Consider the following 12,891-nt stretch of genomic DNA (forward strand, 5'->3'; position numbering starts at 1 on the left):
AGCACTTTGGGAGTCCAAGGCAGGCAGATCATTTGAGGCCAGGAGTGTGAGATGAACCTGGTAACACGGCAAAACCCCATCTCTTCTAAAAATCAAAAAACAGCCGGCATGGTGGCTCACGCATGTAATCCCAGCTATGTGGGAGGCTCGGGTGGGAGAATCGCTTGAACCTGGGAGGCGGAGGTTGCAATGAGCCAAAATCACGCCACTGCACTCCAACCTGGTCGACAGTCTTTAAAAAAAAAAAAAAAAAAAAAGCAGCCGCACGCGGTGGCTCACGCCTGTAATGCTAGCGCTACGGGAGGCCGAGATGGGTGGATCACGAGGTCAGGAGATCGAGACGATCCTGGCTAACACAGTGAAACCCTGTCTCTACTAAAAATACAAAAAATTAGCCAGGCGTGTTTGCGGGCGCCTGTAGTCCACAGGACTGGCTGAGGCAGGAGAATGGCGTGAACCCGGAAGGCAGAGCTTGCAGTGACCTGAGATTGCCCCACTGCACTCCAGCCTGGGGGACAGAGTGAGACTCCACCTCAAAAAAAAAAAAAAAAAAAAAAACACAAGCAGCAACTCAAATATCCATAAACGGATGAATGAATATACAATGACATTTCATGGCAGACTATACTTCTCAGCAATATACAACAAATTAACTCATGTCTACATTGATATCAAAATAAGCATGATGCAGGAGAGCACCCAGGGATTATAAGAGGAAACACTTTATTACATCAGTCAGAAAATTCTAGAAAATGGAAAGTATTATACAGCAGAGTAAATCAATGGTTGTCTGCATAGAGAAAAACTTTATAAAGGCTCCAGGTAAATACAAAGGTGATAGATTAGATAAATTCATTATTGTGACTCTGATGATGGTTTCATGGGATTATAAGAAAATTCAAGCCAGGAGCAGTGGCTCACGCCTGCAATCCCAACACTTTGAGAGGCCAAGGCGGGCAGATCACGAGGTCAGGAGATTGAGAACTTCCTGGCTAACAGGGTGAAACCCCATCTCTACTAAAAATACAAAAAAGGTAGGAGTGGTGGTGGTTGCCTGTAGTCCCAGCTATTAGGGAGGCTGAGGCAGGAGAATGGCATGAACCCAGGAGGCAGGGCTTGCAGTGAGCCGAGATTATGCCACTGTACTCCAGCCTGGGTGATAAAGCGAGGCTGTCTCAAAAAAAAGAAAAAAAGAAAAAGAAAATTCAAGACTTATCCTACAGCTCAAATATGCATACTTTATTGGATGTCATTTATACATTTTATTTTTGAAACAGGGTCTCACTCTGTGGTCCAGACTGGACTGCAGTGTTGCAGTCTCGGCTCACTGCAACCTCTGCCTCCCAGGCTCAAGCAATCCTCCCATGTAGCAATCCTCCCACATGACAGCTCTCCTGTGAGTTATGCAGCCAGACTTCTGGATAAATATCCTGTATTTGTCACACTAGTAAGGCCTTCATTCAGTGTTAACTATAATCCTGAAGGAATACAGAGGTGTGGCTACAAAACTGCCCAAATTTATTTTACTTGTAAGGACTCTTCTCTAGTGTGAACTCTCCAATATCCAAGGAGAGCAGACCTTTGGGTAAACATTTTCCACATTTGCTGCAATCACAGGATCTTACTCAGGTGTGTATTCTCCAATATTTAATGAGACTGGACTCACTGCACTCATAAGCCCTTTCTTTTGTGAACTCTCTGATGATGACGAAGTGAAGAGATTTGCCTAAATTTTTTTTCACATTCACTGCACCCGTAAGGCTTTTCTCCAGTGTGAACTCTCCTGTGTTTAGTGAGACTGGAGCTTTCGGCAAAAGATTTCCCACATTCACTGCACTCATAAGGCTTCTGACCAGTGTGAACTCTCTTATGAACACGGAATGTAGAGCTGTGGGTAAATGACTTCCCACAATCACTGCATTCATATGGCCTTTCTCCAGTGTGAACTCTCTGGTGTGCAATGAGGTGGTACTTGTGCCTAAAAAATTTCTGACAAACCTCACACTCATATGGCTTCTCTCCAGTGTGAATTCTCTGGTGTACAAGGAGGTGGGACTTACTGTTAAATAATTTCCCACATATCCCACATGTATAAGGTTTTTCTCTAGTGTGAACTCCTTGATGATTACTGAAGCTGTCATATTCGCTAGAGGATTTCCCATATTCACACCACACATAAGGTTCTTCTCTAGGGAGCAGTCTCTGGTGCTGACTGAGTATATCTTTGGTGCTAAAATGTTTCATGCATCCTCCACAGCTGTAATGGGTTTTTCCCCCATGAAACAGAGACACACACTCAGTTTTGCTGTTTGACTTCCCAGTGTGAGTGGCCTCTTGCTGGAGTAATCCTGACCTGAGCAAAAAGTCTTTCCCACTCTCACTGAAGACAGATGACTCCCCTGACACATGCAACTTACACCTCTTCGCAAACAACGCCTCCTCAACACTCTCTCTGTAGGGTTTCTCTCCAATGTGCTCATTCTGGTGCTGATGAAAGTTTCCACTGTCATACAATTTATTCCCCCAGGCCTCACACCTGTGCAGTTTCTGCTTGTGATGTGTTCCCTGATGATCTGCCACATGCAAAATGTCTCCTAAGATCGGGCCACACATCTCACAGGGGTGGGCCTTCTTGGGAGACACACTTGCCATAGGAGTCCTGACCTGAGTCTCTCTTTGTATATAAATACTCTGCTTAGAAGGTGCCGCCTCATCTTCCACTCCACACCAACAACCTGAAAGCAAGAAAATGCTGGTGAAGTGCATGTTAACTCTGGTGGGAAGGCACAGACCACCCACAAGTGTATCTGACAAACTGAGGAATTACTCCAAGGAAATACTTGGAGGAACAGGATGTTGGCTTCAGGTGGAAGATGGTGCTATGTATTATTACTGGACTATAACGGTCACAGAATGTAGGAGGCCTCATAACATAAAGGACACAACCATCTATGTAACACAGGGAGTATAGGCAGGGTCTACAATTCCTGCATCTGCAAACCACTCATCTGCAGAATTTATGTCCTCATGACATGTGAGTGCTGTAGAGAGGGATTTGTCCAGGCCAAGGAAAACACAAGCACAACACAGCAGCTTCTGCTTGAGGACAGTTTAACAAAGGGTACACATTTGCTAACACAAAACCTGTATGCTAATACTGGAAACCACTGCAGATGAAGATGTGAATAAAATTAAGATGTGAGGTCCAGAGATGTGAAGATTATTTAGGGGAATAAATATCAGACTACAAGCTCATGTACAAATCAGTTAAAGGATTTAAAAAAAAAAAAAAAAAGTACAACTGACAAGGAGTACAACTGACAATTCTGAGGTTCTTAACAATGGGGAAGAGGCCAGTACCAGTGGCTCACAGCTGTAAACCCAATGTAGGAAGATCACCTGAGCCCAGAAATCCAAGACCAGCCTGGGAAACATGGTGAGACCCTGTCTCTACAGAAATTATTTTTAAAATGGCCAAGCATGGTGGCTCATGCCTACAATCCCAGCACTTTGGGAGGCTAAGGCAAAGGGATCACTCAGGCCCAGGAGATCAAGACCAGCCCGAGCAACACAGCAAAACCTCTCTACAAACATTAGCCAGGCGTGATGGTGTGCACCTGCAGTCCTAGCTACTCAGGAGACTGAGGCTGGAGGATCACTTGAGCCCAGGAGGTTGAGGCTGTGTGAACTATATTCACACCACTGCACTCCAGGTAACAGAAATGACAGTGTGAGAACCTGTCTCAAAAAAGAAAAGAAAAGAGGAGAGGAGAGGGGAGGGAAGGGGGGAAGAGGGAAGAGGAAAGAGAAGAGAGAAGAAAAGGGCCAGGCGCCGTGGGTCATGCCTGTAATCCCAGCACTTTGGGAGGCAGAGGTGGGCGGATCACCTGAGGTCAGGAGTTTGAGACCAGCCTGACCAACATGGAGAAACCCTGTCTCTACTAAAAATACAAAATATTAGCCTTTGGGGAAAAGAAAAAGAGATCAGACTGTTACTGTGTCGATGTAGAAAGAAGCAGACATAAGAGACTCCATTTTGTTCAGTACTAAGAAAAATTATTCTGCCTTGAGATGCTGTTAATCTGTAACCCTACTCCCAACCCTGTGCTCCAGAAACATGTGCTGTGTCAACTCAAGGTTAAATGGATTTTGGGCTATGCAGGACGTGCTTTGTTAAACAAGTGCTTGAAGGCAGCATGCTTGTTAAAAGTCATCACTACTCCCTACTCTCAAGGACCCAGGGACACAAAACACTGCCTAGGAAAGCCAGGTATTGCCCAAGGTTTCTCCCCATGTGATAGCCTGAGATATGGCCTCATGGGAAGGGAAAGACCTGACAGCCAGACGCCCGTAAAGGGGCTGTGCTGAGGATTAGTAAAAGAGGAAGGCCTCTTTGCAGTTGAGATAAGAGGAAGGCATCTGTCTCCTGCTCATCCCTGGGCAATGGAATGTCTGGGTGTTAAAACCCAACTGTATATTCCATATACTGAGATAGGAGAAAACCGCCTTAGGGCTGGAGGTGAGACATGCTGGAGGCAATACTGCTCTTTAAGGCATTGAGATGTTTATGTATCTGCACATCAAAAGCACAGCACTTTTTTCTTTACCTTGTTTATGATGCAGAGACATTTGTTCACATGTTTTCCTGCTGAACCTCTCCCCACTATTACCCTATTGACCTGCCACATGGTAGAGATAATGATCAGTAAATACTGAAGGAACTCAAGAGACTGGTGGCGGCAGGGTTCCTCCGTATGCTGAGCGCCAGTCCCCTGGGCCCACTTTTCTTTTTTTTTTTATTTTTTATTCTTTATTGAGACGGAGTCTCGCTCTGTCGCTCAGGCTGGAGTGCGGTGGCACAATCGCGGCTCACTGCAAGCTCCGCCTGCCGGGTTCATGCCATTCTCCTGCCTCAGCCTCTCCGAGTAGCTGGGACTACAGGCGCCCACCACCACGCCCGGCTAATTTTTTGTATTTTTAGTAGAGACGGGGTTTCACTGTGTTAGCCAGGATGGTCTCGATCTCCTGACCTCGTGATCCGCCCGCCTCGGCCTCCCAAAGTGCTGGGATTACAAGCATGAGCCACCGCACCCGGCCCACTTTTCTTTCTCTATATTTTGGATCTGTGTCTCTTTCTTTTCTCAAGTCTCTCATTCCACCTGACGAGAAACACCCACAGGTGTGGAGAGGCAGGCCACCCTTCATTAGCCGGGCATGGTGGCACATGCCTGTAATCCCAGCTACTCAGGAGGCTGAGGGCAGAATTGCTTGGGCCCGGGAGACAGAGGTTGTGGTAAGCGAGATCGCACCATTGCGCTCCAGCCTGGACAACAAGAGCGAAACTCCATCTCAAAAAAAAAAAAAAATGGAGAAGGCCAGGTGCAGTGGATCACGCCTGTAATCCCAGCACTGTGGGAGGCAAAGGCAGGCGGATCGTGAAGTCAGGAGTTTGAGACCAGCCTGGCCAATATGGTGAAACCCCATCTCTACTAAAAATACAAAACATAGCCAGGCGTGGTGGTGCACGCCTGTAGTCCCAGCTACTTGGGAGGCTGAGGCAGAAGAATTGCTTGAACCTGGGAGGTGGAGGTTGCAGTGAGCCAAGATCGCACCACTACACTCCAGCCTGGGCAACAAAGTGAGACTCTGTCTCAAAAAAAAAAAAAAAGAAAAAAAAAATATTAGCTGGGCATAATGGCATGCACCTGTATTCCCAGCTTCTCAGGAGGCTGAAGCAGGAGAAGTGCTTCAGCCCAGGAGGCAGAGGTTGCAGTGAGCAGAGATCAAGCTACTGCACTCCAGCCTGGGCAACAGAACAAGACCCTTTCTCAAAAAACAAACAAACAAAACCAAAAACAAGAATGAAGGAGAAAAGACGATACAGAAATCATGTGTGCTTACTTGTCTGGCCCCAAAAATACTACTGAAATAGAAGAGGTTTCTGTCATGATTTGAATAAAACTCTTGACATCATGCATCACTGTCCTAGGATGCTATTTTTCAGGGACTCAGAACCCATAATGCTGAGGCCAGATTCATTTGCATCTTCTGACCACAGAAGATGATCCCACCACCAAGATAACCAAGTACATGAGACATACATGATGTAAGAACAAAGGGAAAGACAGAACAAGGAAACAGCCAACACTGGCTTAGAACAACTCAGCACATGACAGCAGACAGGAAACAATATTACAAAAAGAATTTCTGTTTTTTGAGACGGAGTCTTGCTCTGTTGCTCAGGCTGGAGCGCAGTGGCACAATCTCAGCTCACTGCAACCCCTGCCTCCTGGGTTCAAGCTCTCCTCCCACCTTAGCCTCCCAAGTAGCCAGGATTAAAAGCGTGTGCCACCACACCTGGCTAATTTTTATATTTTCAGTAGAGATGGGGTTTCACCATGTCAGCCAGGCTGTTCTCGAACTCCTGGCCTCAAGTAATCCACCTGCCTTGGCCTCCCTGAGTGCAGAAATTATAGGCATGAGCCACTGCACCAGACCTATGAAGAGAATTTCTAAGGATGGTATTAACAAGAATAGTCTATAGTCTATGTAGGCAGTGACAATGTCAATGAAGACAATTCCTGGCACAGGGAGGCATGAAGAAATAACAGGTGGAGGAATGAATTAGATCCCGAACCTGAAATCTGGATGAAATCACACAAACATCCACAGGACAAACAAGGTAGCCTGCATTAAGTTGCCTGTAAGACTTCCGACTCTGAATTCTTCCCTGGGAGCTCAATAGCAGGTGTTGGGGCTGCTCCAAGAATGGAGAGGGCAGTATGCATACCTCAGTCCTACCAACCAAGAACTGAAGTAGGAAGCTGTGTCCATGCTCCTGACATGAGAAAGTCTTGCCAATAGAAAAAGAGGGGGAAAGACAGAGACTAGCTCAGGTCACAGGGGTGAGTGTGGGCAACTTACCCAGGGAGGACATAAGTGCCAGGTTCTCCAGCGTCACATCACGGTACAGGCATCTCTGAGCCTCACTAAGGAGATTCCATTCCTCCTGGGTAAATTTCACAGCCACGTCTTCAAAAGTCACTGTGCCCTGTTATGATGTTGACAGATGAAACTACAAACCACCCCTATGCTGAGGTATCACAATCCATCTCTCCCACACATCTACTCTCGCACATCCTCCTCTCAAGGTCCTCAAACATAGGAGAAACTAGGCCCACTGGTCATGGGGTACAGCCACCAACAACAATAGTTAGTTGAACAAATAGGTATCTGTGTGGTGGCTGTTATATAAGAGTCCACCCCCTCCTGACAGGCACTTCCCCTAGTATGGCCAAGGTCATGGAAAGCCCAATGTGGCACCTTCAGCACAGCAGAGATACCCTCTCTGAACGCACCTCATTCTTTTTTTTTTTTTTTTTTTTGAGACGGAGTCTCGCTCTGTCACCCAGGGTGGAGTGCAATGGCGCGATCTCGGCTCACGCAACCTCCGCCTCCCGGGTTCAAGCGAGTCTGCTGCCTCAGTTTCCCAAGTAGCTGGGATTACAGGCGCCCGCCACCACGCCTGGCTAATTTTGTATTTTTAGTAGAGACAGGGTTTCTCCATGGTTGGTCAGGCTGGTCTCTACCTCCGGACCTCAGGTGATCCGCCCGCCTAAGCCTCCCAAAGTGCTGGGATTACAGGAGTGAGCCACTGCACCCGGCCCCACCCTCCACTTTCTTGTATGCGTTCCTTAAATGCTTCTACAGCCATAAAGGCCTGAGGGAAGAGGCTGACTTTACAGGACTGTGTCCCTGACAGGATCTGGTAAGCTCAGGCCTCCCTGAACGCTTTTGTGTCCACGGAGCCAGGTGACCTTGGACTATTGTCTGACCTGCGTGTCTCAGCACAAAGTGTCATCTCTACCACCTATATGATCTACAAGGATTCAATCTCAAAGGGCCCCAACGTCATCCCCTCTCTACTCTGTTATTTATTTGGCCTTTAGGAAACTTTAAAAGCCTGGACTTTGATCCAGTCCCTTCTTTCTTGGAAATTCTCCTATTTCTAGTGTCCTCGCAATGATTTCACAGCCCCCAGCCTCCTTGCTTTTCCAGGAGGAGTTCCGCCTCACAGGTTGTTCCCTACAGGCGCCTGTGGACCCCAGGTTCCATCCTCCCGGATCCGTCCATCTCCAGGCCATTGCCCGTGCCCCTCCCTGTACCTGTCGCTCTCCCCACCGCATCCCACGGGTGTCTGAAACAGGGATCCCTCCCGAGAGCGCCTCAGTGTCCCGACGCCGGGTCCGGGTTGCAGAGCCGTGAGCAGGTGCCGCTCCCTCGCTGCTTTAGGACTTGTGTGACTAGGAGGTGACCGGAGAGCACGGAAGGCGCCACAATTACCTGAACGGGGAACCTTAGCGCGGCCGCCGCCATGGGACCACGTGGGGTAAGCTGGGTTGAGAGCAGCGGGAGCCGTTAAAGAGCTGCAGAGTCACGTCTGTGCAAAGAGAAGAACGACTCTCGACCTCCTGGATCCAGTCACCACCACGGTCCCAACACAGCGCTCCAAGGACTCCCTAACGCCAATGGAAATGGTCGCTACTAAAGGGCGCCGGGAGTCCCGCCTCTACCTTACTTGCGCACACGGAAACGCCTTCAATCTGAACTCTCACTGGCTCTGCCGTGCTGTCATTTGACGCAGAGCTTTCTGGGTAATGTAGTTTCCCAGGTTCCAAGGCCGTAAAGAGAGAGATTCCCAGGGGCGCTTCCGAAGGAAAAGCCCAGCTCCACCTCCGGGGCCCTCAGGGAGGCCTCCTGACCCGCACGGTGGCGCGCGCCTGTAATCCCAAATTTTGAGAGGCTGAGGTGGCAGGACTGCTTGAGCCCAGGTGGTCCAGGCTGCACTGAGCTATGACTGCACCACCGCACTCCAGCCTGGGCGACAGAACCTGTCTCAAAAGAAAAAGAAATGTTAATTAAGCGTTTGTGCTGTTAAGGGAGGAGACCACCCCTCATATTGTTTTATGCCCAATTTCTGCCTCCAAAGAAACAAGTAAAAACTAAAAGGCAGAAATGAAATACACAGGCAGACCGCCAGGTGCCAACCCTGGGCCTGGTTAAAGATCGACCCCTGACCAAACCGGTTATGTTATCTATGGATTCCAGACATTGTATGGAAAAGCATTGTGAAAATCCCTGTCCTGTTCTGTTCCGTTCTGATTACCACTGCATGCAGCCCCCAGTCGTGTACTCCCTGCTTGCTCAATCGATCACAACCCTCTCATGTGGACCCCCTTAGAGTTGTAAGCCCTTAAAAGGGACAGGAATTGCTCACTTGGGGAGCTTGGTAGTTGGAGATGTGAGTCTTGCCAAAGCTCCCGGCTGAATACAGCCCTGCAGCTTGTCCTGCTACATTTCTTGGTTCCCTGACTGGGAAGCCAGGTGATTAACAGATAGTCGAGGCAGCCCCTTAGGCAGCTTAGGCCTGCCCTGTGGAGCATCCCTACAGGGGACTCTGGCCAGCTTGAGGGACGCAGAACCTGAGAGCACTCCCGGGTAGGCAATTGCCCCGGTGGAACACCTCGCCAGAGTGGCGCGTGGCAGGCCCCCACAGAGGATCAATGCAGTGGCTGAACACTGGGAAGGAACAGGCACTTGGAGTCCGGACATCTGAAACTTGGTAAGACTAGTCTTTGGAAATTGCCTACTCCATTTGAGTGGAAGGGTGGCCTGATCACCCACGGCATGCCTGTACCGGCACTTTGGTTTTTGTTTTTGACTTGATTTGGATTGCTTGATACTTTGGTTTTGGTTTTGACCTGGCTTGGATTTCCGGATACTCTGATTTGGGTTTTGATTCTGGTTTGGTGTAAACTGTAAAAGTGTATGTGTGCCCTTTTTACCTGTTCTTTGTTTTGTGGTGTGCGTGTGGTGTGAGCGTGGTGTTTTGTCTCAAAGAAGCATGGGTCAGGCACAAAGTAAGCCCACTTCACTAGGAACTATGTTGAAAAATTTCAAGAAAGGATTTAAGGGAGATTACGGTGTTACTATGACACCAGGAAAACTTAGAACTTTGTGTGAAATAGACTGGCCAGCATTAGAGGTGGGTTGGTCATCAGAAGGAAGCCTGGACAGGTTCCTTGTTTGAAAGGTATTGTGTCCAGAATTGGTTCCTTCCGGTGGGTTCTTGGTCTCGCTGACTTCAAGAATGAAGCCGCAGACCCTCACGGGCAGTGTTAAAGTTCTTAAAGATGGTATGTCTGGAGTTTGTTCCTTCAGATGTTCAGATGTGTCTAGAGTTTCTTCCTTCTGGTGGGTTCGTGGTCTCGCTGGCTTCAGGAGTGAAGTGGCAGACCTTCGCGGTGAGTGTTACAGCTCATAAAGGCAGTGCGGGCCCAAAGAGTGAGCAACAGCAAGATTTAGTGCGAAGAGCAAAAGAACAAAGTTTCCACAGTGTGGAAGGGGACCTGGGCGGGTTGCTGCTACTGGCTGGCCAGCTTTTATTCCCTTATTTGACCCCACCCACATCCTGCTGATTGGTCCATTTTATACAGTGACAGAGCGAGACTCCATCTCAAAAAAAAAAAAAAAAGAAGAATCTCATTTTGAAGCCAAAACCATCAGAGTGACCATTCCAATTATGTGCTGAGCATAATTCCATCTCTTAGACATCAGTGCTAACATTTCTCTGAGGCCCTAAGTTTTTTCACCATCTACTGATGTTTCCTCAGAACTACTTCTGTCAGAACTGTTGAATAATTACCTAGTCAGTGTTTTTTGTTTTTTTTTTCCACACGGAGTCTCGCTCTGTCGCCCAGACTACAGTGCAATGGCTCAATCTCGGCTCACTGTAACCTCTGCCTCCTGGGTTCAAGTGATTCTTCTGCCTCAGCCTCCCGAGTAGTTGGGATGACAGGTGCGTGCCACCACGCCCAACTAATTTTGTACTTTTAGTAGAGACGAGGTGTCACCATATTGGCCAGGGTGGTCTCAAACTCCTCACCTGGTGATCCACCCACCTCGGCCTCCCAAAATGCTGAGATTACAGGCATGAGCCACCATGCCTGGCCTATCTAGTCAGTATTAATAGGCTTTCGTATCTTGCATTTTACAACTGTTTCTCTCATGTAATTTTAATTTTTCATGCAGAACACTCCCTGCTCTCTTAAGATAAATCAATGATAATCACTTCCCATCAATGACATGAACTCATGGATTTAACAAATGCCCAGTATGACCAGATGGAGAGCACTACCTTTAAGGACTGTAGCTATTACCACTATCAAGCTACCAAATCTTTTATTGTTGTTTATATATATAAAACTGACTTCAAATTCCTAAAAGGAGTTGAATATAAGTTAGAATATCAAGTAAAGGATACTAAGTGGGTAAAAGTGTGGTGCAATTAATTGAATGCTACAATTGATTTGTGAACCCCCCAAATTTGAGACAGGTCTCAGTTCATTTGAAAAGTTTATTTTGCCGGCCAGGCACAGTGGCTGACTCCTGTAATCCCAGCATTTTGGGAGGCCGAGGCAGGCGGATCACGAGGTCAAGAGATCGAGACCATCCTGGCCAACAAGGTGAAACCACTAAAAATATAATAATTAGCTGGGCAAGGTGCTGCGCGCTTGTAGGCCCAGTTACTCGGGAGGCTAAGGCAGGAAAATCGATTGAACCTGGGAGACGGAGGTTGCAGTGAGCCAAGATCTCGCCACTGCACTTCAGCCTGGCGACTGAGGGAGACTCCATCTCAAAAAAAAAAAAGTTTATTTTGCCAAAGGTGAGGACGCATGCCCGTGACACAGCTTCAGGAAGTCCTGACGGCACGTGCCCAAGGTGGTTGGGGCACAGATTGTATGTTTTGTTTTGTTTTGTTTTGTTTTGTTTTGTTTGAGACGGAGTCTTGCTCTGTCGACCATGCTGGAGTGGAGTAGCGCAATCTCTGCTCACTGAAAGCTCCGCCTTCCGGGCTCACGCCATTCTCCTGCCTCAGCCTCTCTAGTAGCTGGGACTACAGGCGCCCACCACTAGGATGGCTAATTTTTTTTTGTATTTTTAAAAGAGACGGGGTTTCACCCTGTTAGCCAGGACGGTCTGGATCTCCTGACCTCGTGATCCGCCCACCTCCACCTGCCAAAGTGCTGGGATTACAGGCCTGAGCCACCGCGCCGGCTGGTTTTATACATTTTAGGGGGGCATGAGACATCAGTGAATATTTGTAAGAATTACATCGGTTCTGACCAGAAAGGCGGGGACAACTCCAAGCAGGGAGGGGACTTCCAGGTCACATGTAGGTGAGAGACAAATAGTTGGATTCTTTTTCGTTTCTGATAAGCGTTTCCAAAGGAGGCAATCAGACTATGCACCTGTCTCAGTGAGGAGAGCGATGACTGAATAGAATGGGAGGCAAGTTTGCCCTGAGCAGTTCCCAGATTGACTTTTCCCTTTAGCTTAGTAATTTTGAGGCCACAAGATTTTCCTTTCACAGATTCTATCAGCAGGAGAGTTGTTTTCTGTAGGAATCACAGAGATTCAGCTTTGCACTCCTGCTGTAGGGGAGCGCATCTCTAACTTCCTTCATTTGCCTTAGGCACTCTAAGGCTTCTGAGGGCCTTCGGACACATTATAACACAACAACGCTTATCAGCTTCTGCTTCCAGTGCAGGTATTTTGCGACTGAACGACTGTTTCAAACGGTGTGGTAATTTGGATTTTTAGCCTTTGGGAGAATCCTAAATAATAGTTTCAGCTTGAGCTCCCTATTATTTACCTTGAGCTCCCCGAAATCTGAAGTAGTATTTTTCCAAATTCTTGAGTGATTAGTTACAGACACTAGTCTCCAGGAATCTCAATACGGCTTCTAAGGCTAGGTGAGACCCCTCCTCTGCCCTAGAAAGGCGCCTTTTTTTTTTTTTTTTTTTGAGACAGAGTCGTGCTCTGTCGCCC

At 47.8% G+C, this 12,891-nt stretch overlaps 1 protein-coding gene and 1 long non-coding RNA gene across 3 annotated transcripts in view; one reads left to right on the plus strand and one right to left on the minus strand.

Annotated features, from left to right (window-relative positions):
• Positions 1–709: 709 nt before the first annotated feature.
• On the minus strand, positions 710–8,565 carry ZNF552 (zinc finger protein 552). Of its 2 annotated transcripts, none has more exons than XM_003816675.7 (3): positions 8,344–8,565; positions 6,925–7,051; positions 710–2,735 (listed from the first exon to the last, which is right to left on the minus strand). In XM_003816675.7, the coding sequence occupies exons 1-3, from the start codon at positions 8,374–8,376 to the stop codon at positions 1,672–1,674; spliced, it is 1,224 nt and encodes a 407-aa protein (XP_003816723.3). In that variant the 5' UTR covers positions 8,377–8,565; the 3' UTR covers positions 710–1,671. The 2 variants fall into 2 exon arrangements, with proteins under 2 accessions (XP_003816723.3, XP_008967974.3); XM_008969726.5 differs by having other exon boundaries at positions 8,166–8,520.
• Positions 8,566–9,533: 968 nt separating this feature from the next.
• Positions 9,534–12,891, plus strand: part of LOC134729649 (uncharacterized) — an 88,691-nt gene continuing 85,333 nt past the window's right edge. The window contains exon 1 of the long non-coding RNA XR_010110948.1: positions 9,534–9,622. This is a non-coding gene — a long non-coding RNA (uncharacterized LOC134729649). The remainder of the gene's footprint in view (positions 9,623–12,891) is intronic.

This window comes from Pan paniscus, chromosome 20 (genome assembly GCF_029289425.2).
Source record: "Pan paniscus chromosome 20, NHGRI_mPanPan1-v2.0_pri, whole genome shotgun sequence".
Classification (NCBI taxonomy): Eukaryota; Metazoa; Chordata; class Mammalia; order Primates; family Hominidae; genus Pan; species Pan paniscus.